Consider the following 23,940-nt stretch of genomic DNA (forward strand, 5'->3'; position numbering starts at 1 on the left):
TGGAAAGTGGGCGGAGTTTAACATTTCCCTCTCTCTACCTACAGCTTGCACACGTTGCCGCTGTAGAATATGAGCGCCACTAGCCGTCGCGCCTCCATTTTGTCGAAACCTTTGTTATTTACTGGTTAGAGATTGTACTAGTACGTACGGATGAGTGTGTGGCTTCTAAACGTCTGAAGGTGCCTAGCCCAAAGTGACGAGGCCCGTCGCCACAGCCGAATGTAACGATTTTTTGAGAACAAAAAGTTTCCTGTTCGAAACAATTGTCGAATCCATCAGTGTTATCTAGCCAGTGGATAAAAAAACAGGGCTTGCTACGCTGGAGAAATTATTTGTTTCAAGTTTATTCGTCTAGTTCAGTGTAAGTCTTCGATTGGGGCGAAAAGATGGTCAACTTTTTCATCTCATTAAGGGGTTTAAAAATCTCTTGCCTTCACTCATTTTGATACTAGGATATCCCATACGTTTCACCGAGTGATGCCATATCCATATTCCATGTCTTTACCGAAGCCTACAGCTAAAAATTGCGATTTTGTGTGTGTGTTGGGCTGAAAATGGCGCCCGTCGGGTTCTGTTAAAACTAGTAGGGACCATCGACGTGTGTGTGTGTATGTGTCTCTCGTCTCGGTGTGTATGGTGGTGTGTGTGTTGTTGGGAATTTTTACGCCAGTCTTCTTGCTGTAAAATTCTCGTCCCGTGCCAAGGTCATTCCATCGGTGTATATGTGTTTCGCAAAAAAAAAAGTGGAATTCTAAGAGGGAGAGTAAAGTAATAAGCCCTTTGGTGACAAGTATTTGGGTGGGAACAAGGAATTGAACCGGTTTTTTCTTGTCAGTTCCAAGAATTCCGTTTTTAAAAAGGAAAAAAAGCCATTGTAATAGATATTTAGCTTTCCCTAACAATTGCCCGGTTTTGGTGATGGACATGTGTCTAATGAAAAGCAATCTATAACGTTTGACGTAATTTTTCAGGCGATGAGGGAGCGAGGCGAGCCAGACCCTTGGCCAACCAGTCAGGCCGTCTGGCAAGACTGGCTAATTGAGGCTATTGGCAAAATAAAAGGCCAAAAACAGCGGCCTTCCGCTGAAAGAATCTGCCATGCTGTCCGACAAACGCACACTAAGAGCACGGGTCCTGTTCTTCGTGACGAAGTGATTGTTGCCCGACTTAATCAGGCTGTGGCAGATGCCAAAATCCTTAAAGTTTGCAACAAAGGACAGACCTCTTACAAGGAGCCAGGTCATCATACAAGGCAATTGGCACTCAATAAGAATACAGATTTAACCAAGGTAAGAAAAAGATCCAATGTTGACTTAACTCTTTTTATATATAGGGCTCGCTATTTTTTTTAGCATTTATGTCGCTTTAAATTTCCTGTTGGAATGTTTATCTTCTGGCAAACAGTTGAATAACAGTATCGTTCAAACAGCTGTCGTTTGTTAATCCAGTTTTTATCTTCTGTTCTCTTGGCAGGTGCTGATCAAAAGTCTTCGTGAATTGGCCGAATCTGGCGGGTCCACTTTGCCCACTATTGAAAAATATGTGCGTCAATCGTTTGCCGGAGCCACCGATGTCAATTTGTCTAAGCTGCTCCGTCTGGCTGCCCATAAAGCCGTCGCAAAAGTACGTCATCCTCAGCTAGCCTCTTGCGAGTTTTCCTCTAAATTAAAACGAACTGTTATTGTTTCCCGATTTTAGGGTTTGTTATCGCAAGATGGTCACTACTACACGGTCACAGCACGCAAAGACGCAGAGACACCGCGTCGGAAACGTCGGTCTTCCTTTGCTTCGTCAACGCCCGTCCCTGCAGGCGGTGACTCAGATTTTTCGGACGGCGATTCCGGCCACCCACTGGACGATGATGAAGAACCAGACGACTTGCATAATCGGACACATAGTTCGGTAAGTCAGCGGCCTTTTCTTCTATGCATTCCTCTCCTCCTTCGTCTGAAAACATGCCTGTACCTGAAAAAATCGCCGCCCGCTGCGAGTGGGGTGTGGGTGCAAGTTGTGGGGTTGCCGAAAGTGGCTATTCAATGGCAGTTGATTTATGACTTGTTTAGCACTCTCTTCTCCCATACTACTCCGCCCCCTCACCGTCTTGGAAACGAATGCCTTTATGTGGGAAAATCGATGCATTTCATTCATTCAAACCAACCGGCATTGATTTAAACATTCCGTTTTTGGCGCCAAAATTTAAAATATTCATTTTATTTCAAATGTTTTGTCTTATGTTTATGGTTTTATAGATGCACTCGACGACGCTCTTCTGTTCTGAGTGTCTCGGTACAAGTGAAAAGAACGGACAGGGCGAGCACGAAAATCTCATTTCGTGTTCCGAATGCGGATCCTCAGTCCACCCGTCCTGCTTGAAACGAGCCGGCACATCGTCTCTCAAAGACGAGGAAGATTGGCTCTGCTCTGAATGCAAGAGCTGTAATATTTGCGGGGAACGAGCTGAAATTGTAAGTTGAATAGATTATGTTTCATATTTTTCAGGTTCTTGGTTATTTGTGCATTTTAAAGTGACTTTCTTTTACACGACTGACAGGATCCTCTTTTAATCTGCAACGTCTGCGAGCAGGGATTTCATGCCCATTGTGTAGACCCGCCCGTGGAGAAACGGCCAAAAATATGGTCATGCTCCAATTGTGCCGCACGAAGGAAGAGCAAGCTGGGTACCAAATCCGGTGATGTTTCAATCAAGAAAGGGCGCAAACGGGTTGATAGCAGTTCGTCGGAAGAGGGTAAACTATTATTTTCGATACGCGAACTACGGAAAATGAATTTCAAATTTGATTGGTGTAGCTGTTGAACATGAAGAAAGTGAGGAAATCGAGAAGATTGCACCACCACCAGGTGTCACAGTTCGGGATGTGGAATTATTTAAAAAGGTTCAACAAACAACAGCAGAGGTAAAACAATGAGCCATAGCGAATGCGTTTCTGTTGGTGGGACTATTTCAAATGTTCGTTTAATTCAAGGCCCTCAAAGTCAGCTCCATTGGAAATAATGATTCTAGTCTGGGAGGAGCAGCTCGGTGTCCAGCCTCTATTCAGTTCGGCAAGTATGACATACAAACATGGTACTCTTCTCCATACCCTCAAGAGTACGCAAGGTACGTGTTATTATGGGTAGAGTATGCATTTGAACATTCATCTTAATGCTGGATAATTTAGGTTGTCAAAACTGTTCTTGTGTGAGTTTTGTCTCAAGTACATGAAGAGTCGTTCCATTTTGGATCGGCACATGACCAAGTGCCTGTGGCGGCACCCCCCTGCCACTGAAATCTACCGAAAAGATAACCTGTCCGTCTTTGAGGTGGATGGCAACGTCAACAAGATCTATTGCCAAAATCTCTGCCTTTTGGCAAAGCTCTTTCTCGATCACAAGACGCTTTACTATGACGTCGAGCCTTTCCTCTTTTACGTCTTGACGGTGAATGATCGCAAAGGTTGCCACCTGATCGGCTACTTTTCCAAGGAGAAGCTTTGTCAACAAAAGTATAACGTCTCGTGCATCATGACAATGCCACAATACCAACGTCAAGGATACGGACGATTTCTGATCCATTTCAGTAAGTATCGTTTTACCGCTCTAGCTACTTGAATTACTCTTTTTTACTAATTTGCATTGATTACTATATTTGCAAATTCAGGCTACTTGTTGTCTAAACAAGAAGGGCAACCTGGCACACCTGAAAAACCTTTATCTGACTTGGGCAAAGTGAGCTATCATGCATATTGGAAGTCTGTTTGTCTGGATTATCTCCACGCGAGAAGAACGGATGGATCTCTCTGTTTGCAGAAAATGAGTCAGGATACAGGATTGACTCCGTTAGACATAGCGGAAACTTTGCAACGCATGGAAATGCTGAGGAAGAAACCCGACGGAAAGTACGTATTTATAAATCAGCGGAAATCCTATAACGAATATGAGGCCAAATCCGTACACCACTAACACGTCGTTATTTTTATTTAGGGTTGTTCTTTGCATAGATTGGGCTATGGTAAAAGCACATGCCGATCGCGTTGCTTCCCAGAAATCCCGTCTTGAATTGGATCCAGAAGCGTTACGTTGGTCACCCTTGGTTGGCAACTCCGTTGTTGGCAGCGATGAGGATCATAGCATGATGTCTGACACTGCTGCCGATACGCCCCAGGAGTTGGAGAACATGAGTGAAATGAACGACGATTCAGTTTCAACTGTCAAGAAACGCGGCCGTAAACCAGGGAAGAAACCCGTGAAGAAGAAGCAAATTGAGAGAAAAACGCATAAAGTTGAACCGCGGTTGAGGGCTCGGCCGCAACAACAGCAGCATGACGAGTCTTTACCAGTCGAAGTGGACAAGAAAATAGAACCTGCTACTAATCGTCGCAAAGTGCTCGTCATTGAAGAAGACGAGGTTAGCAGTAACGATTGGCTGCGGCCCAGGAAACGTCGTCATGTTGAAACTGCCGAACCTGTTACTATTAAACAAGAACCGGCTGCCAAAACAAGTAGGGCCAGCACATCGAAAGCGGAAGAACAGAGGCCAGAGGCGGTTAAGGTAGTGGCAGCATCTTCGCCGGTACCGGTTGCATCTCCCCAACTGACAACGACCGTCAAACCCAAGCAACGAGGAAGGCCGAGGAAGTACGCCAGACCTGTCGAAAACAGTCCTCAAGTATCTAGCGAGAAAGTGGAAGTCACGCGTGAAGAAGAATCGCAGTCTGTATCTAAAATTCCATGTCAGTCAGAACAGGATCGTGCAGTCAGTCCTATGCCACAATCTGATGAAGCTGAAGAGCAAAAAGAGATTGTGTCTGCGACAGCAAACCAGTTGAGCGAGCCGGAAGGAAGCCAAAAATCAGTCGAATCTCCTGTTCCTTTGTTGGCTGACGAAGAGATGCCAGATGCAGCCAATTCTTCGCCTTCCCCCTCTGCTGTCGAAATGGACAATTCTCGTATCACGCCTGCGCCCGAGAAAGAAGCCGAAAGTGCAATTGAGTCTTCCCCTTCTCCATCGCCTTCTTCTTCTGCTGCTGATGATCAAGCCGTTAGCACGGCGCAAGAAGCTAATCCAATCAACGAGAAAATAGAAACAAATCAGCCATCTCCTCCGATCAAAGATGTTGCTGAACCAATGGAAGTGGAAACCATTTCTCCGAAGCCATCACCCGTGGCTGATCTTCCCACTCCAAAGGCAGAGTCACCAAAAGAGGCTTCGCAAGAAAAGCAGGAAGATGAATGTGAGGTGAAAGAAGAGTCGGAATCAGAGTTCGAAAAAGTTGCTGAAAAGAAATCTGAAGTAGAACCAGAGAGGGAACCAGAGAGGCAGTTGGTGAAAGAAGACGGGCCGGAGGAGGAAACGGTCAGAGAGCCTGAACGGACAGAAGCCGAGGAAGTAAAAGCAACGATATTGACACCCGTCGTTGCACCTCAGCCACCACTGGAGAAACGGGAAGAAATCTTGGAGCAACGTTCGCCGGCCAATTATCTTGTTGGGCCAGTCAACGCTCCAACGACTCCAAGCTCCTGTCAGCAGGTTCCTCCCGTTACTGTCTCGGTCCCGCTGATAAGCGGCCGCAATGGGTCATCGTGTGCGCTGATCAGTTCGCCGAGCCTTGGAGTCTACACGCCAGAATCGAGCACTGGATCTGTCCAATCGATTCATGGCATGACAGGCAGCGAAGAAGTCATTTCGGCTAGTTGCGTCGAATCGCCTCGTTCTTTGCCAAGTCAAGAACCGCCACCTACTCCGACTCCGCATGTTTCTCAATACAGCAATGATTGTAGCCAACAACAATCTCAACAACAGCAACAACATCTTCAGCAGCCGATGGTTTCTCCGCAGTTGCTTCATCAACAACAAGCCATGTCGCAACAGTTCCATCAATCCCAGCATCATTTGCACGGCCAACTTTTGCAACAGCAACATCAACAATTGCAGCAACAACACCAGCAGCAGCAACAACAACAGCAGCAGCAGCAGCAACAACAACAGCAACAACAGCAGCAGCAGCAGCAGCAGCAGCAACAGCAACAACAGCAGCAACAGCAACAACAGCAGCAACAGCAACAACAGCAGCAACAGCAGCGCTCTCATCATCGGAGCCGGTCCCATCCACATCAGCATATGTCCTCTCCTCAGCAACTGCAACCCCAACAAACTAAGCAACAACAACAACATATGGCTATGCATCATGCTCCGTCACCTCAGCCACAACATCATCACCAACAACAACACCAGCAACAACAGCAGCAGCATTTGATCCATCATCAGCAGCACCACCACCAACAACAGCAGCAGCAGCAGCAACAACAACAGCAGCAACAGCAACAGCAGCAACATGCCATGTTTCAGTCAGGATTTTCGGCCATGGGGCCAGGTAGTTATGGATTTCCCAGTCATCTACATGCTTCAGCCGGGTACATTTCGGCCATGCATTCACCTCACGCCCCTATGGCTATGGGCTATAGCGCGAATCCAGGCGTTGTGCCACCTACGGCAACACCTTCTCCAGCTCCGTCTCCGGCAGCCAGCTCTTTTATGCCTGTGCCACCGGTTCCTGCAATGCCGTCAGTGATACAGCAGTCGGGAAAACAACGTCGATCCAGCTCAACTCATCGGTACACTCCCATTGCTCCGGCGCCACCTTCTCATACCAGCAATAGTACGATCATTTCGCCGTCGGTTACGACGCCATCTGCAGGATATTACAACCAACATCCAGCTGCTGCTCAACCCCAGATTCCCGTTGCTCGGCCGGCTTCACAGTACTTACCTCCTGCGCAATCTCCCAGTCATCCGACACCGCCAACGTCGACGTCGTCCACTACTGCGACTGCGCCCTCATGTAGCCTGGCTAAGCTTCAGCAATTGACTAATGGATTAGCTGATTCGGCCTCGCCCCATCACACCATGACACCTCCGCCAAATCAAACTCCACCTCCACCGCCTCCGTCACATCTACATGGGTTGAGTCATGCTCGTGATCCATACGGCTATGGGGTAGTACCGACTCCGCCGCCATCGGCCATACCCTCCCAACAGAGCTATGCCAAATACTACCAAGGGTCTGTTCCATCGCCTATTCCGGTCAGTTCAAGTCCAGTGGCCGGACTTAACGCGCCATCCAGTGTCGTCCATTCCAATAACAGCGAACTAACGTCTACGCATGCCGGTGGCAGCCACAATGTAAATGCTGCTGGCCAATCAGGGCGCGCGTCATCTTCCACCGCTGCAGCGCCACCGCCATCATCATCTGTCGGGCGGAATAGCAACAGCAGCAATTCTCAACAGCGGCAGGCCCCGGATGCTGCGACGCAACAACGCCAAGCGCAACAGCTCATGCAGCAGAGCTATGCCGCCATGAATCAATTGAACGGTTACAGAATGAGTATGGCTGGCATGGCTGGGATGCCCGGCATGCCCGGTATGCCCGGAATGGGTATGCCTAGCATGAGCATGATGGCGGCCCAGCATCAAGCGCTCAATTCCGCCTCCTACATCGCCGCAGCCAATCCAGGATTCATGAATCAAAGTCAACTGCCCATGCAAATGGGGGTGATGAACATGCATGCTCACGCGGCCGCGGCCCACGCTGTCCAACATCCACATGCTGCTTCTCACAGCCACTCTGCCGCGGCCCAAGCGGCCCAGTACCAACAGGTTGATCAGCGTACTGGCACTCCGGCTGGCATGTATTCAGCACCGTACGCCTACGGCATCCCGCAGCTTCCCCAACTCAACGGCACTATGAGGAGGTAAACCTATTGTATTTCGTACGCGTTACTTCTTCTAAATACGCCGGATCCAGTGGCGCTTAAATCTTTCCTTGACGTTAAAATTCATTGGTTCACACCATATCTAATTTATCATTTTTAAAAAAGGACTTGTTTTGATAAGTGATTGCGTCCGTCCCCATTGCTTAACACACATTAAATTCCTGGTTCGTTGTTCAAAAAAAAAAAAAAGAAAAAAAAAGAAAAACAAAGAAGTTTGCATCGTACGTCTCATTCGGTGCTGTGAAAACTACGTTATTGTCAAGTAATGTGATTTTTCCCCCAAACAGAAAGAAAGAAAAGATAACTATTGTTGTCCGCGTTGCTTGTTTGATTTAACAATACCCGATAAAATGCCTGCTGCATTTCTTTGTAATTTGTTCTTACCCAAGAATTTCGTCGCGTACGCTCCGGCTGCCTTACTTTTCTTCAAAGACACTGTTCTCTCTCTCACCGAAACCCTTCATCATTAGTGAGTGTGCTCTGTAGCACTGGATTGTATATAAATACAATTTGTAAATTTATAGACCTTTCTGGTGTGCAAATCTCATAGGAGATGAACAAAGAGTGCGGCGCCTAAAAATTTGTATTTCACATCAACAAAAATTACCAAAATTGGCTAAAAAATTTTTAGATTTATCCACGTAAAACTGAGTGCATTGATGGGTGCTTAAATTTGCTTGGATCCTTTCTTAGCATTATTCACTGGCACCGGTATTTTGCTTGGAGTTTTAAGACGTGAACTGCTGTCATTTTGGCGAGGTCTTACTGCTCCGAGAGTTTGCTGGCCTATTATCGTATGCCAAAGTTAATAAGGAGAACTCGAAACAAAAATGCAGATCTTACCCCAAACATAGTAGTGGAGCTTTTCTCCACAAATATACATCAATGATGCTAAAACCATGAGTCCAGCTATGAATAGTAGGCGGTATCCCCAGTGTAAAACAGCTAGAACGGGGTAAACCCAAAAGTCGGTTTTGAATGCAATAAAGAATACCCTGAAAAAAAAAAAATTAAAATAAAACCAGAGTCTGTGATAAAAGTGTGAAAAGAAAGGGCTTTTTCTATGTGGAATGAATAAAAAAAATAATGTTTACCAAGCAAGATATCCAAGCATAAGAATTGAAAGCCCTGCCAAAGCATGAGATCTTTCCGGAAAGGTTTTTGGAATGAAGAACAGTTCAATAAAATCCAACGGAACAACTGTTGTGTGCATGACATGGTTTAACCAACCTGCATTCACTTAAAATTAGTAAAGGTACACATTTGCAGCTCATGAATTAGCACCTGGAAAGAATGCATCAAGAGCTACTGGAAAAACTAATTCACGGTCAAAGGCCCACAATATCCAAAAGGTGGTTGCAACAAACTAGGTGGAAAAAAGAGCATAAGTTTAGATACATGAACAAAATCCCATTTATCTGCATATTGATACCATTCCTAAGGGGAAGACCAGTGATCCAAAAAGAAAGTCTCTCACGCTTTGCAAAGCAGCTCGTTCTTTTAAGCTTATGGAATTGCTGCCAAACAGATCATTGAAGATAGAAAACGAAAAGTAGATAAGTTGGAGCACCTAATGAGACAAGAATAAATACTAATTTAGATGGATATTGGGAGATATTTTGATATATTAATGAAAAACAATTACAATATGTAGACAAAATTACCATGTTCCAGAATGTCAAATACTTCAATTGCCCTGCATAATCAATGGAGATTTTGGCAAAGTCATGAGGTAACTTCAATTCCCAAAGATCATAGTAAATGCCATACGCAAAATTGGCAGTAGCTACCAGATGAAAAAGAAGTCTAATTGAATTTTCCATTTTGCCAAAGTAAAGTTGCAGTATTTACTACGCCCTAAGCAGTTTTGCCGCTCAACAGATAATGTCTTATGCGAGCAAATAGAGGTGGAACCGGCTTAGCATTCGAACCGTAGCATGGTCCGAATGGTTATCTTTCCATTATGGATAAATCTAGTCAAACCCACGCAATCAGTATAGACTTTAACATACACACCGAACGGAATTGTCAAAGTTAAACGATTGCAGTCTTACAGCTTAAGCCCGTTAGGTGGCTAATCGTAGGGGGCGCTTAAATCGCGCTCGAATGTACAAAACAAAATAAGGAGGAGGAGCCTAAATTTAATTTACCACAACAAAACGATTTTGGCGCTGCTTTTGGTAATTATGCATTCATTTCGTATCCAAGTGTAAAGGGAGAAAGCCGCAGTAATTGGTCGCAGTAATTTGTCCACGTTCATGGTGTAAATCATTCTTTTGCCATTGCGAAACCCACATCTTCCGTTTGGAACTCTTGAACCTACGTGGCCCTACTGCCCATATTCACTATTCCATTTAGTAGGTAACAAAATATAGTTTTGTTTGTACTTTATTTTTCTTTATGTTACATCTGCATTCAGATGAATTTGTTTTCATTCTCCCTATTTCCTTGATCAATAGAGATATCTGAGGAAATTTTGTTTCATAAAACCTAAGGGTCTTCTAAAATGAACAAGTTTCAATTAGGAAAAAATGGAACCTGAGAAAAATTTGTAGCTTTTTGGGGTTGTATAGCATTTAGGGGTAGTTGCATGGATCACTTTCAGGAATCTTTATCCAACATGTTCACGAAAACCAATCTTTAAAGATTCTGTGTGAAATCTTCCACAAATAAGACACACTGTCCTGTTACCCTGATCATCTTCACCATGGTTTAAGTATTTCTTAAGTTTGATCTAGTATGTACAGATCCCTGTGGGTGATGTTGAAATTTTGAAACGGGGGCTTAACTTCTACCATATAGCTTGTGGCTAATAATTGTCTTTCTCACAGGCATATCCCGTTTTGGATGAATACATGAAAAACTGTATGATACATCCTAATTTCCTGGCAATTTTGGAAATTATAATCTGAAATTGGAAAGTTCGTTCCCCAGTTTATTCCAAAAAATTTGAGCTCTGGAAAAGTATGGGAAAAAGATGAAGGAAACCACCACAACATCTAAAAATTGGGAAAAATGGAAAACAGATTTCTAAGCCTGAAAGGTAAATGTCTTTCTTACTTTTCTCTTAGCCTTTGTATATCCAGTGCTTAAGGTTAAGGGAACATTTTTTTAAAACATTTAGTTCGGAATCAGACGTCTTCATTACTTGTAAAGCTGGATTTACTCGAAAAGGTACTGGCGCTCATCCTTACGAATCCTGTTGTTGTAGTATTGTAAACAGAGTTAGGCAGTTCTAAAACCTTATTTAAAATAGGAGGAAAATGTTTAGGATTACGTTTTTACTCTTAAAGTACTAACACATTAACAATACTTACTTTAGAAGGATAGTATTGAATATCTGCCGATGAAAGTAATTCTTGATAACGATTCTTTGATTGCTTTTGAACCCGGCGAGCATAACTCACCAACCCACCCAGAATTGCCAGTAAAATAACACATACTGAAGATATTATACCAATATGGAGTGCATAATTGGGTTTGATATAAACTTTGAGGTAGAGAGCTTGGCTGGTTTCCGTTGCATTCTGATTTTGAGACTGACAGCCATAGATTTCTGCATCGCAAATGTATAGGCCGGTGTGTATCGTATGGTTTAACTTGTTCAACTCGTACGATAATGTATTGGGAGAATCAGGCGATTCATAGTTTTTGGATACGAGAACTCTTGTACAGGCATGTTTGTTCGATGAATCTATAAAGTGTAAAAAACTGCGTTAACGTTGCGTTTTCCTTAAGATACGAAGATCTGTACAAACCTTTCTGACACCCTTCCTTTTCAAATAGCCACGTTAGGCGGAAATGCGGCATCGTTTCCGATGCGTTGTGCGGTACCAAAGTGCAAAGAAGTGACACATCCGTACCGTGCATTTCATTTACGGAGTTCACTGGTAGAATTGTCAAGTTAAATGGTCGGGTGTCAAAACTGCAAAGCGGAGTTTTGAAAACGGGAGCTATAGGAACCTATTTGTTAAAATTTAATGTGTGTCTAAGTTATTGAAGACCAAGTAACAAATTCGTTTGTACCACTGCCGATGTATCCTCTCCTTCTGAAATTATAGCGTCGCCAGCACTTTTATTAATAATAGTAGAGCTCTCCTTATTTAGAAGTTCTTCATCTATCCAATGTAAAGGGGCATCCTCGTAATCTGAATCAATGGATGATGGTTCGTTATTGTTTATTGGTTGTATTTCGTCTTCATCATCCATATTTTCTCCTTCGCTAACGAGTGCACTTGCTTCATCATCCTGTGTATGTCTAAGTTCGGTCTCTGCTTCCTTTTCGTCCTCTTTCTCTAGGACATCTTCTGAAAGCTCAAAATCTAAATCTTCATTATTACTGCTTTCGAAAAGTTTGGAATTTTCTTCTGTTGGATTTTCTTCGTTATTTTCCTGCGATTCATTTGATGAACTGTTGTTTATTTCTTCATTGTTGTCAGAGTTTAGGTCTTGGCCATTAACATTTTCACTGGAGGAATTGGTTTCTTCCGGAACTTCGTCGTCCGCTGACAAACTAATTTCATCCACAGAATTTGGTTCTTGGATTTCCTCGGCATCGTTATTGCCCTCCGTTTCAAATTTAGAAGATGGATGTGCGTCTCCTTCTTCATGAACAGATTCATCTTTCTCCTCGGGAGGAAAATCGAGGTCTTCAACTTCTTCAGTGTTTGATATTTCCTCCACCTCTATTTTGGAAGAGGGATGAGCGTCTCCATTTTCGTGAACAGATTCATCTTTCTCCTCGGGAGGAAAATCGAGGTCTTCAACTTCTTCAGTGTTTGATATTTCCTCCACCTCTATTTTGGAAGAGGGATGAGCGTCTCCATTTTCGTGAACAGATTCATCTTTCTCCTCGGGAGGAAAATCGAGGTCTTCAACTTCTTCAGTGTTTGATATTTCCTCCATCTCTATTTTGGAAGAGGGATGAGCATCCCCATCCTCGTGAACAGCTTTGTCTTGTTCTTCAAAAATTTGCTCAAGCTCATCGATTGGAGCCATTTCCTCTTGCAGCTCGTCATCTTCACTGGAAGCACTTTGTTCGTCATTCAACTGTTCCTGTTCTAATTTGGACGATGGATGAGCATCACCTTCAACATGGACAACCTCATCCTCGTCATTCATTAGGTCAGTAGAAAGTTCCGTCTCCTCCATTTTTTCGAAACTGGAAGGATTTTCTTGTTCAGTTTTCGTTTCGTTATCATTTTCCCAGGTGTCCCCAGACATCAATGTTTTGGCGTCAGTTTGGTTCTCTTTATCTACGGGCCAGTTTAAATCTTTGTCGCTATCCGTGCCAGAAACATTCTCGTTTCCTGTGGCCGGCTGCGTTTTGTTATCCCGATCAAAATCCTCAGTGGGAAATACCGGGCGGCCATTGCCTTCATTTATATCCAGGTTATCTTCACTATTGTCGTCGGAACGTAAATTAAAGTCACCGTCCACTATTGTAGTTAGGTTTGCTCCTTGCCCGTCTGTTCCGTTGCGAAGATCACCTTGGGTTATATTTGCCACCAGATTTTCACGGTTGTTTGAACCATTTTCGTCGAAATTGGGGAACATCCACCAGTAGTTGCTTTTCTTTGCCAACACGGAGCTTGTAAGCGCCAGGACGAACACAGTTCTAACAAACCACTGCATTTTTTAGAAACTAAGGAGGACAAAGATCCAACCGTTAAGCTTTGGGTTGTATCGTCACTTTAACGTTTTGGGCAATGTTTTTGTACCAGCTTTTGCTCAACGTTTTATCTTACCTGAGAGGGAGAGGGACATACTAGCGCACTTATCTTAAAACATACAGCAATTTCGTTTTCCCAACCTTATCTAAAAATTAAATTGACGGACTGTAACTACGCCAGAACTACCATGAATGGCTGTAATTGTTTGATTTTTTGTCGATTTGTAATGTAGGAAAACAATCATGCCTTCATTCCGAACAAAGATTTTTATTGTCGAATTTTAGTGCCATTGAAAGAGGCTAAATATCCACCTTGATGTCCAAGACAGAGCCAGTAAAAGAAAAAAAATGATTACGGACAGGTTGTTAAAGTACGTTAGATATTGGAAGAAGCATCGCGGAGAGCCATGGTAGTTTCATTTTGTTGTTATGCATTGCTGCCTATCCAGATAATACTTTTCTTTCGACTATTTTTAGAAAGATCCAAGAAATGGATGCAAAAAAAATCGATCATTGCATCAAGTAGGGGATTGCTATGCCATTTCAAAACTAAAGAGACAAATGAAACAGTCCAGGCTACTAGAGCAATTAAGCAACGAAGGAAATAGAAACTTACCTGTGATTTCACCACCGGATGCAGTCCTAAGCGACCCGGACATGGAAAACGGAAATGTCTTATCTCTTTCCAAGGTAAGACTAAAATTCCCTGACAAAATGATTCTCAGTAAACAGTTGTAACACATTTTCCCTAGATACAAAGGACAGGAACCCAACCTTATGAAACGCGTTCAAGCATACGTCAGATGAGATGCTCGCGTGTAATCCAGGGACATGTCAAGGGATAGCTTCACAGAATTCCAATTTACTGGATATTTGTACAGATTGCCCTTGGATCAGTAAGCGAAAAAAGCCTAACGTACCGGAATTTGGACGGCGACATCCAATGTCGATCTGTCATGTCAATGAATGCTTTTGTGAACACGGAAGCTGAAAAAGTAGGCATCCATTGAAAAAGCAATCCTTTAACCTATTTGGACAAATATGTAATTCCCATACATCTTTAACAGATGATGAAATTGTAGCTACAACATCGACGATACATTTTTTGAATCCAGAGCAGGAGCTGCCGTGACAAGCCAGGGATGGCAGCAATGACGAGATTGCTTATATGCCGAAAAAGTTCGTATCATCTTTGTTAAATATCCGCAACTACTTTGCCTGAGGAAAATCGGCTCATTTTTACGGGATATTTAGTTCCAAGTTATATCGAGCAATTTCCTCTGCATACAAATTTGGGCGAGCTGAAGGGAGACCTAAACAAACTGAGAAGCCTACTAGGGTAGTTGAAACTTGTTGCATAACTGTAGACTTTGTAATTAATGTACATTAAATTGGCTTTAGAAACCAACTCTGCAGAGAAGCTTCGATCAAATGTAAAGGTAATTGTTTTTTCTCCCATTCAAGTGATCGAAAAGCAACCCTAACGTTCTTCGATGCTTTAGCTTTTGGGAGGATATAAACGTGGATGAGATCTATTCCGTAGTCATTTTTTTCTTTTCGTTAGAAATGGTGAGCACAGCGGTGCCCAAAAGTAAGCACTAGAATGAAGTGTTTTCGACTCCGTGTTGATCTCAGTTATAAAATAGGTAAGTAATTTAAATCATTTTGGTTGATTATGCGTGTTTAATAAGTTAAATACATCTAAAACAGGAAAAAACTTGAAGTACAATAATCAGGAGTGGGAAGATTAAATGATAGAAGCGCCGGTTTGATGCAGTCAAAGCCTGGTCACCGGTTTTATGATTATTTCCACCTCCATTACACTTATTAACAGATTAATACGGAAAAAAAATGTAGCCCGCGGTTAGATTAAAAGCTACACATTGAGTGTCCCTATTAAAGTCTTCGTGATACTCACTTAGCAACAATGTACCAGGTAATATTGTCTTCTTGTTTCTTCAGCTCTCTGCAGTCTTCAATGGGCTAGTATACCCTTGCACCTGAAATGCCTTTTAACGGCGATTCGGGGAAGGAAACCATTTGTACTTTAGGTGGTTATAATCACCAACATTCTCTTTGAATCCCAGATCAAATTCTTCGGTGTCCTGTGGCCAGTTACCTTCACGATTGAAAGGTATCTCACCCACGTTTTTGTCGAAGCCCTCCCCCAGATCCTCGACGACGTAGTCAAGTGGAACATCATCGTCCCACTCCTACGCAAAATAAGTAATCCTTATTTTGTTACCTTCAAAATAAATATTGCTGCTTACCCAGGTGCGCTGGCCTTGATTAGTAGCCGAATGCAATTCAAAGTTTAAGATAAAGGCCTGCTGGTGACGGGAATTGGTCACCAAAACACGCTTGGTGAGTGGTAGATAGTTGCGAACTGAGGCAGTGATTTCGTATTCTCCGGGTGTCAACAACCTCCAGTAATCTCCACCTTGAGCTATTAATGTTTTTGTTAAATAGGGTCGATAAACATACATCTATTACCATTTTTACCCGAAGTTACGTCATGCTTGACAAGGTCTTTCCGTGCGTGAGTTTCATTGAGTCTTGTCACGTTGCGGGTACTGATTACAGCGTTACCCAACGGCCTACCGGTAACAGCATCCTTTACTTCACCTTTTACCCCAATGTGACTTTGCCAAATAAGGTTAATTAATGCATCTTTATTATCCTCCCATTCCTGTGCCAAGTGTTCGGCTTTGGGATATTTTTCACAACCTAATTCTAGGGTGATTTCGAAATCGTTGGAAGAGAGGTAATTGAAATCTTGCATGCCTATCAAACGATATCCTTAGAAAAAGCGCATCCAGAAAGTATATAAATGATGACATTACCTCCTTCAACAGAATACCATGCAGCACCGTTGGTAATGCCTCCTTGTTTACCGAAACCCGATGACGTGTCATCACAGGACGGCTGATTAGGGTCTGACATTCGTGGATGCATTGAAGCATAGCTCAATGCCAGATGTCTGTTGCCGTAAAAAAAAATTGTTAATGCTCTTTTGGCCAAAGCGGAAAGGGGGAGAAACAGAACCTAAAAGTGTCATCGTCAGGAGAAGGCGACTCATCGGAGCCATCCTTGTCGCGTGACTCGTCAAATGGGTAATTTGCTACGAGATCACCGCCGTGCAAATTAGCAGAAGCCACGAAAGGCTGTTCCAGAATCATCCGCATGACGGCCAGAGTCTCCGGTTGAGGCTGCCGTTTCAGAAAGTAAGAAATTTAAGACTAAATATTCAGCCATAAAGCTGAGACCATACAGGGTGATCCAAGTGACGAATTTGGTCCATCAGATGATTGTTACGAAGACTATGCTCATCCTCTTCAGCGTAAAGTAGGCGATCAAGATCCGGAAAATCACGATTCAAGTCAACACTGTTATTGTTGGTCCGCCCGACCAAATAATTATCTCCTCCCTTCATGCAACACAGTTCGTAATCAGTTTCTTTTTTTCAAAGTATGAAAAATGTTTCCTTACTGCAGCAGTAGCCATCTCCCAGCCATCCGGGTTCATGCTAGGCATCAGGTGTATACGAGTCGTGTGAATCAAAGATTGGATGGACTCGTTGCCAGCCCTGTATTGTTCACACAGGTAGTCGGCCATCTTCAAAAGAAGCTCGCGTCCCAGCACCTCATTTCCATGCATATTTGCAATATATTTAAACTCTGGCTCCACTGCCACAAACAGATAAACAATTATTATGTTCTGTCATTCAACATTTTAAAACTAAAAATAATTTGGCTTACAGAGTTCATGGTATCCTGGCTCGTCAGAGAATTCAATCAATAGAAGGGGGTTTCCAGCGACCGAGTTTTCACTGAGGGCGTACACTTTGGTGATGTTTGGGCACCTAAAGTGAACCTCTTCGAGAATGGTGGCTAATTCTTCGTTGCTGTGGTGCTTGAACTGGAAAGCAGATTGAACTAGGGCTGGGGAAAGCAAACCGATGCAAAGAAAAAATGTCCCCAAAGCCGAAGACTTTGATGCTGCCATCCTGTTTTAATAAGAGATGCTTGTTCGACAAACACATCCAACAGAATCCGCAGAAGAGCGCTTAAAGGATCCCTTATTTTCAACTGCAACTCCCACGCCAACTGGTATTGCCAGATACGCAGATGGTTACGCATAAGCTCTGCCAATGTATGGTACAAACGATACCACGAGCTTCTAAGGCGACTGCGCGTATTCATACGACCATCCTATTTATTGATCAACTGCTAAAAGTTTTTTTTTGTGATATAGAACTTGTGCTTTCAACGACCATTCATTCCATGGCCACTCTACTTGATCTTCGAATTTTCCTTTATCTTCCGTATAATGAAGATTTCCGATGTTGGAATTATCCTATCAGACAAAAGGATTTGATATCTCAGATTTATTTTTTTACTTTGAGAAGGCTTAAGTTAAAAATGATTTTTAAAAAGTAAAATAATTAATATTTTTTCTTATCGCGATTAGGCAACGTGCATTGCACGTTTTCGAAGAAATTAGGCGGTCGGATGTTCGACTTCAACAACTAAATTGGCACCTTGTATTGAACTTATCATGGCTAAAGATGGAAAAGATATAAGTGCAGCTGTATTAAAATATTTGGTGATGCAAAACAGACCATTTGCCTTGAACGATCTGCTTCTGAGCGCTCAACTGAAAGATTATGGGAAAACTGCTGTCCAGAAAAGCTTAGATCAACTGGTTGTGGTATGTAAAAGCTATCAATGTGCTCTCTAAATTTGCTTCTTGTGGAGTATTATTCATGTTTTTCTCTATACAGGCAGGGAAAGTTAAAGAAAAATGTTATGGAAAGCAAAAAGTTTACGTCATTGACCAAGATTTGGTTTCCTCTCCCAACGACCCTGATATGGTCCAAATGGATTCTAAAATAGCAGAGTTAACAAAACAGATTGCTGAGGATCAAGAAGTCATTAAACAAGCAGAAACTGAATTGAAAACCTTGAACTCCACATTGTCAATTGAGGAACTTTCTGCACAACTAGAAACGGTATCATGCTGTATTTATTTTCTCTTTAAAAAAATCAAAGACAAACCATAATGCTAACATCTTACATTGAAATTGACCAGCTTCAAGCTGAAAATGAGAAAATGGAATCTAAACTGAAAGATTTATCCCAGATGAAAATAAAGATTTCGGCATCTGATTTCAAGAAGGTGAAAGCAACTAAAGAAAAAACTATGTCTGAATTACGAAAACGAAAAAGGATTTGTGTTGATATGCTTGACCAAATACTAGAAAGCTATCCTAAAGGAAAAAAAGCTTTGCTTGAAGAAGTTGGAATAGAGCCTGAATAGTGGAATCTCTTCTCACTACATAATTCCAGCAAATCAGTCAGCCTTTCTTGTTCCCTATGGGTTTGATAACATTTTGCTAAAACAATTGATTCATTAAGTTCAATATATATTGTTTATTCAGGACATGGACCAAATTCTTATGTTATGAAAAACTTTATCTTATACATAAAATGAAAGATCGATGGGTCAAGCAGGAAAAAGTTCGCGTAGGAAAATGAACCATTAATTTTAAAAGAAGACGTCGTGTGTTGTAGCAGGCTTCGTTGTTCAAACTGTGATTGGAGTGTCCCCGACTTTGGTCAAGGACAACACATTTGTGGCTATGGGGACGAGATATTCTTTAGGAACAAGACCCTTCTTGTTTCTAGCTTGGACTAGCCAGCTGACGTCGCTTTTGGTGAGCACCTGCACAATCTCACCACTGTTGATGGACAACTCTAAATTGTTTGTGGCAACATACGCCCATCTGGCTTTGTATTGATCTTGCCCAGACTTTAAACTTGACATCTTTTTCTTATTGATAATTTTTGATTCAACTGAAGATTGTTCAGTTAATTCTCCGTTTTTAATGGCGCGTTTCATGAGTTGTCGGTTCAACTCATCTGCCACGTTAACAGGTTCGCTCGCCTTATTGGCCAAAGGTGTGCGAACTGGTACCGGAGGTCGTGGAGGTGGTTCCTTTTTGTTCTTGGAAGAACAGTCGGTATTGCTACCTTTTATTTCGAGATTAAAAGTAGAATTGGACGTATTCTCCGGTTTACTTCCAATTTTACTTCCGAACGACGAAGTCATATTCCTGTTTGTATTGGCAACATTAGTTTGAAACGAAAATTTCGCTGGAGCTTGAATGCCGTTTTTCGAAGAAGCCAATAACTCTGTCAGCGATGCTAGCGGTAGTCTCTGAGGTGATGCCCGAGAAAAACACCGCCCTACCGATTTTGTTTCCGGTAATGTTACTACTGAGGACGGCTTCGGAAGGCATTTTGTTGGCGGTGAGGTATCCTTTTTAAAATTGCTTGATGGTTTATCTGCCTGACTGATTTTTTCCTGCCAGTAACGAGCAATTTTCTTTGTGGCAGGTTCAGCTGATGGTGGCGGACTCAGTTCTGGAGCTGGAACAACAGTTCGAGGTGGAGTCGTCACATGGTCATACGCTATCAAGGCTTCTGATTCAACTTCTGCCATGGAAATTCGCCTGGGGTTAGTTACTGGGACATCATATACTTCTGGGCTGTCGGAGACGGCATTGACAGACCCAAAGCTTGTGAGTTTACATGATTGTTGATTTGAAACTAAGCCACTTCGTTTCTGCCGCTTAGGAACAACCGTCAAGACGTTGGACTCTTCTTCATCCGGTAATGTGCGTAAAGTGCTTAACGGCCGAATTGTGGGAGACGGCACGTCGTATACTGGAAGGTTTTCTGGGGGTGCATTTGGCCATGTAACGAGGCCATCAGAAAGACTGCGAGAGTGGTTAATACTTACACATCGAACCGGACTTACGGCTGGTGTTGCGCCGGTCGAAAGATCATGTGCAGAAAGATTTGCAACATCTTGTACGCTGTTGTAAATATCCTCGCTTGATTGCTTTAGATTTTCGATGCTGGAATAAGGGGTCGTCGATGCGGCTGGACTTGGTAGTTCTTGATAAACATCATCTTCAGCGGACATGAAACTATCGACGCTCTGCCGTTTGCTGGATTGCTCTTCTTCACTACTGCTACTTTTACCTCTTAATCTAAACAAAGTAGCCATTCTACTGCCATTATTGGGTTTGGCAGTCTTTTGCAACTGTGGAGGTTTATTTTCTTGTTCTCTTGCAGGCAGCGATGGAAGATTCCGCCCTTGAATACTATCCATCCGACTCTGTAATTCCTTTTGTTTGTTCTCTACTGGTTGGTCAGTGTCGCTGTCATAGTCCTCGTTTGTCTTCATGGTTGTCAACTCGAATGAATCACCGACTTGCACAAGAATTGCCTGAAGAGCCATGATCCATTCGTCTGTCTCATCACGGCTTTTGGTGGACATCTACACAATAGTTAAAGGTGAGAAAGTCTGTTGTACTTCCCGTTAAAACTATAATTTATACCTCGTAAAGAGCTCGACCTTCGTGCAGCAGAACGAACGGATGCGTCTTGAGTCGTTTAGTGTCGACACCTTGCTTTACAACTCTTTTAACTTTAATGTTTGGTTCAGTTAGGTCGATAACAATCCGAGGACGGTTGTCTCCATCATTGGCGTACATCAACAGGTGCGCAGGAAGAAGCACGGAGTAACAGTGACGCCAGGCGGACAGCAGCTTCCGACCGTTACGGCGTTTCATGTAGCCAAATCGTAAGGCCTTTTTTTTTTTTAAAGAAGAAAAAGTGGAATTTATAGTGTTGTGGTTTTGAAAATTATCGCGGATGGTGGGAAGTACGATTTTACCTGAGCTTTAGCGTCTACTGCAGCTATATGCCACCGATGACTGGGAGCGTTAGCCCCATAATCGCTGACTCCGCTTTTCATGGAGACGCCATCACTGTCGTTGTTGTTGCTTTGTAATTCGCGGACAGAAGAAATACTTTCGTTAGCGACGTACTCGTATTCTTCGTTGGTGTCGATGACTCGGAAAGCGTCGTCATACGTCAGGTCTTCCTCATGTGTTGTCTTGACGCCCGTTTCATTGTAGTAAACATGTTTTGAATTTTCAGAATCTTGAGGGGTAGCGGAAGCATCGTCATAATGAATTTCTTCCTCCCTTGGCGTCTTCATGGTCATGGCGTCGTCATACAAAATTTCTGAATCTACACTTTCCTTCCGGCTCTTGTCGTCCTCGTCCTCAGGGGGTGGCCGAATGCGTTGAGCCTTGGCAGCCGCCATAGCGAAAGGTAAAGATAAATCCGACGCTTTACTTCGGGTTTTTAATAATCGATGCATAAATCCCTTCTTCTTCGTCTCTGGTGCTGGTGGTAACGGATTGGTAATCGGAGGGGCGTCGCACTGATCTTCGGCTACAGGCTGTTCAAATTCGGAAATTGATTCCCTGTTTGGAACATCGTAAAAGTCCTCGGCAATGGTAACTAGTAATTAAAAAAAGCCAAATTTAAATAACAATTATAATGAATAACATCGAAAAATGTTTACCAGGATCTTTATCGGAATTATTGTCGGAAGAAGCACCGTCAGATGAATGAAAAAATGATTTCAGTGCAGGTGACATGTCAATGTACATTTCCATTTGATGATTTTCATATTCCTTTATCAGTGAGGTCACTTTGGTCGCGAGTCGAGAGCGGTGCTCGAGAGCCAACCGAGACAGTTTCTCCTTTGCCAACGTTTGATCCAGAAAAATTTGCGTATCTATACAAGAAAATTGCTGTTAAGTGGATACACGGATTGAGGAAACTCGGAAATCAATTTCAATAGCATCGTTGCAGTTGAACGACGCATTTGACAGATACCACCATGGTAATTTCCGCTTTGGGCGAAAGAAAGGGCGTCCACCTTGAAGGAAGTAGGGCGTTTTGCTAATGTAAAGACCGTATTTCCGCCTACTTTATCCTCATTTAAATTTTTCTTTTGTTCTCTTTCAACAGAAACGGAATCCTAAGTGTCTCGAAAATTCCCTAATGCTTGCTTCCCGTTCCTTTGAAAAAACAAATAGCAGACCAGCAGTGGGTGAAGAATGTCGCGGCCATACCATCGCAGGGTGGAACCCTCTCACACCTGACTGTTTAATAGGAAAGGTAAGAGTCTATTGTTTCGCATCGCTTATTCTATTCTATCTTTTATTTTTCTCTCGTAAATTCTTGATAAGTTAAGAATTTTTTCGCTCCGATCAAGCATTGAATTTTGTGAATAGTTTTAAGTTATACGCGAAGGCCGATTTATCGTTCGCGCAAGGTCGGTGGCGTCATTCCGGGCGCGGACAAGCAAACGTGACTGCTCCTTCAAAATCAGTTAAGATTTCAGGAAAGCTTGTTCGAATCCCGTTTCAAAATTTTGAAATCCGACATTTTAGTTGATAAACCTAGAAATATCTGAAACCATATTGGTGATATTGCGCCCTAACAAAACTGGGAAAATCTATTCGCTAAAATTAAAAACTCCTATTGTGATCGCGTAGGGATGCGGTCAGTAGATTGCGTCTGTGGTTTAAGCGAAATTTATCCTCACGACGGGAAACCACGTTTGTTACTGAAAACTAACAATTTTGGCCCTATTTTATCGATGCGATCAAAAAATCTTCATTCCTAACAAACCGCCAACTGTGCAGCATTTGGAACATTCTGTGGTTGGAACAGAATGCAGACCGATCATTTCCGCATGATTCGCTATAGGTGGCAACTGCCACTTAATGCGAGTTCAAATGAACTGTTCCCAACATAACGCGGGCATTGAAACGAGAGACCCTTTCCACGAGGCACGTAGTGGACACCAACGGTAAACGAGTAATCGCATTTTTTACACGTTATTTTTCATCACCTAAAAACGTAAACGCAGCATAAACCCTTTTGTCATTTTTCATCACGAGTTTCCCTCAAAAAGAAAAAAGCAGTTATCGTATACAAGTGAATAGAGAAATAATATAGTGGGTAATTAGGACTCGCCTTGGAGGAAGTCGTGGACATTATTGATGCTGGACGACCCGAGGTCTTTCATTTCTTCGGTAATAAAAGTTTCGATGTTTTTTCCTCTAAGAATGTCTCCCATCGAGGGGAGAGATGAGGGGGGGCCTCCCGCTGAGTTTAAATACAGCGCGCGCACGCAACGCGCACACGTCTCCACACCTTCACAATTACGCTACAACTGCGGGGAAAAAAACACTAATGTGTGTCACCAAGTAGGCCCCGCATAAGAAAATATCAAATGAAATAGATTTTCAATTATTGCGCAAAAAAAAAGAAGAAAAAAGGTTTTTTTTTGTAGTGCGCATACGGGAGTGGCGCTGAACGGTCGCTCGCACCCGTTAAACACAACACAAACAAAAGATAGCTAAACAAGCACGCGCCCACAACTGCTGCGGTCCGTGCTCGGTTCTATACTGGCACCCGATCAAAGACCCCTCCCACTGACTAAAACTCCCGCAAGCGTTGTTCTGTCGACGGGATTGGTCTCTGTGACACGAAAGCCAGTTATTACGTATTTTGGTGCTTGTGTTGGCATCTAGCGGCGGCCAAAACCCATGTCTATTTGTT

The 23,940-nt window shown here is 43.0% G+C and overlaps 6 protein-coding genes and 1 long non-coding RNA gene across 14 annotated transcripts; 3 read left to right on the forward strand and 4 right to left on the reverse strand.

The window, feature by feature from the left end:
* The first annotated feature begins 241 nt into the window (after nucleotides 1–241).
* Nucleotides 242–8,291, forward strand: LOC130687629 (histone acetyltransferase KAT6B-like). Of its 3 annotated transcripts, none has more exons than XM_057510799.2 (11): nucleotides 242–361; nucleotides 972–1,289; nucleotides 1,474–1,623; nucleotides 1,699–1,902; nucleotides 2,250–2,465; nucleotides 2,552–2,747; nucleotides 2,809–2,915; nucleotides 2,985–3,118; nucleotides 3,180–3,577; nucleotides 3,659–3,896; nucleotides 3,982–8,291. In XM_057510799.2, the coding sequence occupies exons 2-11, from the start codon at nucleotides 975–977 to the stop codon at nucleotides 7,751–7,753; spliced, it is 5,730 nt and encodes a 1,909-aa protein (XP_057366782.1). In that variant the 5' UTR covers nucleotides 242–361; nucleotides 972–974; the 3' UTR covers nucleotides 7,754–8,291. The 3 variants fall into 3 exon arrangements, with proteins under 3 accessions (XP_057366782.1, XP_057366781.1, XP_059351114.1); XM_057510798.2 differs by lacking the exon at nucleotides 242–361 and adding an exon at nucleotides 424–718; XM_059495131.1 differs by lacking the exon at nucleotides 242–361 and adding an exon at nucleotides 424–704.
* Nucleotides 8,292–8,335: 44 nt separating this feature from the next.
* Nucleotides 8,336–9,789, reverse strand: LOC130687657 (androgen-induced gene 1 protein-like). Its single transcript, XM_057510833.2, has 6 exons — nucleotides 9,435–9,789; nucleotides 9,203–9,340; nucleotides 9,055–9,136; nucleotides 8,865–9,000; nucleotides 8,614–8,765; nucleotides 8,336–8,556 (listed from the first exon to the last, which is right to left on the reverse strand). Exons 1-6 carry the CDS (start codon nucleotides 9,591–9,593, stop codon nucleotides 8,438–8,440), a joined length of 786 nt encoding a protein of 261 aa, XP_057366816.1. The 5' UTR covers nucleotides 9,594–9,789; the 3' UTR covers nucleotides 8,336–8,437.
* A 903-nt stretch (nucleotides 9,790–10,692) lies between these two features.
* Nucleotides 10,693–13,467, reverse strand: LOC130687635 (protein PFC0760c-like). Of its 2 annotated transcripts, XR_009000202.2 has the most exons (5): nucleotides 11,797–13,467; nucleotides 11,529–11,733; nucleotides 11,088–11,464; nucleotides 10,831–11,012; nucleotides 10,693–10,769 (listed from the first exon to the last, which is right to left on the reverse strand). XR_009000202.2 is itself a non-coding variant. In XM_057510808.2 (4 exons), exons 1-4 carry the CDS (start codon nucleotides 13,402–13,404, stop codon nucleotides 10,902–10,904), a joined length of 2,301 nt encoding a protein of 766 aa, XP_057366791.1. In that variant the 5' UTR covers nucleotides 13,405–13,467; the 3' UTR covers nucleotides 10,693–10,901. The 2 variants fall into 2 exon arrangements, 1 of the variants encoding a protein (XP_057366791.1); XM_057510808.2 differs by having other exon boundaries at nucleotides 10,693–11,012.
* Nucleotides 12,760–15,100, forward strand: LOC130687671 (uncharacterized). 4 transcript variants are annotated; one of them, XR_009000210.2, is made up of 7 exons: nucleotides 12,760–12,894; nucleotides 13,675–13,851; nucleotides 13,919–14,131; nucleotides 14,194–14,436; nucleotides 14,509–14,780; nucleotides 14,843–14,880; nucleotides 15,006–15,100. It is a non-coding gene; the product is annotated as an uncharacterized LOC130687671 (long non-coding RNA). The 4 variants fall into 4 exon arrangements; XR_009000209.2 differs by having other exon boundaries at nucleotides 14,944–15,074; XR_009000212.2 differs by having other exon boundaries at nucleotides 13,923–14,131; nucleotides 14,944–15,074.
* A 327-nt stretch (nucleotides 15,101–15,427) lies between these two features.
* Nucleotides 15,428–17,446, reverse strand: LOC132087945 (carboxypeptidase E-like). Its single transcript, XM_059495138.1, has 8 exons — nucleotides 17,200–17,446; nucleotides 16,931–17,127; nucleotides 16,713–16,868; nucleotides 16,487–16,650; nucleotides 16,285–16,421; nucleotides 15,944–16,225; nucleotides 15,712–15,887; nucleotides 15,428–15,654 (listed from the first exon to the last, which is right to left on the reverse strand). The coding sequence occupies exons 1-8, from the start codon at nucleotides 17,444–17,446 to the stop codon at nucleotides 15,454–15,456; spliced, it is 1,560 nt and encodes a 519-aa protein (XP_059351121.1). The 3' UTR covers nucleotides 15,428–15,453.
* A 466-nt stretch (nucleotides 17,447–17,912) lies between these two features.
* Nucleotides 17,913–19,019, forward strand: LOC130687661 (homologous-pairing protein 2 homolog). Of its 2 annotated transcripts, XR_009420934.1 has the most exons (4): nucleotides 17,913–18,151; nucleotides 18,225–18,452; nucleotides 18,533–18,820; nucleotides 18,882–19,019. XR_009420934.1 is itself a non-coding variant. In XM_059495140.1 (3 exons), exons 1-3 carry the CDS (start codon nucleotides 17,999–18,001, stop codon nucleotides 18,758–18,760), a joined length of 609 nt encoding a protein of 202 aa, XP_059351123.1. In that variant the 5' UTR covers nucleotides 17,914–17,998; the 3' UTR covers nucleotides 18,761–18,883. The 2 variants fall into 2 exon arrangements, 1 of the variants encoding a protein (XP_059351123.1); XM_059495140.1 differs by having other exon boundaries at nucleotides 17,914–18,151; nucleotides 18,533–18,883.
* LOC130687632 (uncharacterized) lies at nucleotides 18,859–23,601 on the reverse strand. The gene is made up of 5 exons (XM_057510802.2): nucleotides 23,353–23,601; nucleotides 21,887–22,102; nucleotides 21,188–21,822; nucleotides 20,850–21,101; nucleotides 18,859–20,788 (listed from the first exon to the last, which is right to left on the reverse strand). Exons 1-5 carry the CDS (start codon nucleotides 23,453–23,455, stop codon nucleotides 19,028–19,030), a joined length of 2,967 nt encoding a protein of 988 aa, XP_057366785.1. The 5' UTR covers nucleotides 23,456–23,601; the 3' UTR covers nucleotides 18,859–19,027.
* Nucleotides 23,602–23,940: the final 339 nt, after the last annotated feature.

The sequence above is a fragment of the Daphnia carinata genome, chromosome 4 (genome assembly GCF_022539665.2).
Source record: "Daphnia carinata strain CSIRO-1 chromosome 4, CSIRO_AGI_Dcar_HiC_V3, whole genome shotgun sequence".
In the NCBI taxonomy this organism is placed as follows: domain Eukaryota; kingdom Metazoa; phylum Arthropoda; class Branchiopoda; order Diplostraca; family Daphniidae; genus Daphnia; species Daphnia carinata.

Coding starts and splice junctions, on each gene's coding strand:
- LOC130687632 (XM_057510802.2), bottom strand. CDS start 23,455: ATGGGAGACATTCTTAGAGGAAAAAACATCGAAACTTTTATTACCGAA. Junction 21,823..21,886: donor TAATTCCGATAAAGATCCTG/GTAAACATTTTT, acceptor TTTAATTACTAG/TTACCATTGCCGAGGACTTT. Junction 21,102..21,187: donor CAGTAGACGCTAAAGCTCAG/GTAAAATCGTAC, acceptor AAAAAAAAAAAG/GCCTTACGATTTGGCTACAT.
- LOC130687661 (XM_059495140.1), top strand. CDS start 17,999: ATGGCTAAAGATGGAAAAGATATAAGTGCAGCTGTATTAAAATATTTG. Junction 18,152..18,224: donor GCTTAGATCAACTGGTTGTG/GTATGTAAAAGC, acceptor TTCTCTATACAG/GCAGGGAAAGTTAAAGAAAA. Junction 18,453..18,532: donor TTTCTGCACAACTAGAAACG/GTATCATGCTGT, acceptor GAAATTGACCAG/CTTCAAGCTGAAAATGAGAA.
- LOC130687657 (XM_057510833.2), bottom strand. CDS start 9,593: ATGGAAAATTCAATTAGACTTCTTTTTCATCTGGTAGCTACTGCCAAT. Junction 9,341..9,434: donor ATTTGACATTCTGGAACATG/GTAATTTTGTCT, acceptor TTGTCTCATTAG/GTGCTCCAACTTATCTACTT. Junction 9,137..9,202: donor TGGTCTTCCCCTTAGGAATG/GTATCAATATGC, acceptor TTTTCCACCTAG/TTTGTTGCAACCACCTTTTG.
- LOC132087945 (XM_059495138.1), bottom strand. CDS start 17,446: ATGGCAGCATCAAAGTCTTCGGCTTTGGGGACATTTTTTCTTTGCATC. Junction 17,128..17,199: donor GCCAGGATACCATGAACTCT/GTAAGCCAAATT, acceptor TGTTTGTGGCAG/TGGAGCCAGAGTTTAAATAT. Junction 16,226..16,284: donor ATGGTATTCTGTTGAAGGAG/GTAATGTCATCA, acceptor ATCGTTTGATAG/GCATGCAAGATTTCAATTAC.
- LOC130687635 (XM_057510808.2), bottom strand. CDS start 13,404: ATGCAGTGGTTTGTTAGAACTGTGTTCGTCCTGGCGCTTACAAGCTCC. Junction 11,734..11,796: donor GAGAGGATACATCGGCAGTG/GTACAAACGAAT, acceptor TTTAACAAATAG/GTTCCTATAGCTCCCGTTTT. Junction 11,465..11,528: donor AAAGGAAGGGTGTCAGAAAG/GTTTGTACAGAT, acceptor TACACTTTATAG/ATTCATCGAACAAACATGCC.
- LOC130687629 (XM_057510798.2), top strand. CDS start 611: ATGTGTCTCTCGTCTCGGTGTGTATGGTGGTGTGTGTGTTGTTGGGAA. Junction 2,748..2,808: donor TAGCAGTTCGTCGGAAGAGG/GTAAACTATTAT, acceptor TGATTGGTGTAG/CTGTTGAACATGAAGAAAGT. Junction 2,916..2,984: donor TTCAACAAACAACAGCAGAG/GTAAAACAATGA, acceptor GTTTAATTCAAG/GCCCTCAAAGTCAGCTCCAT.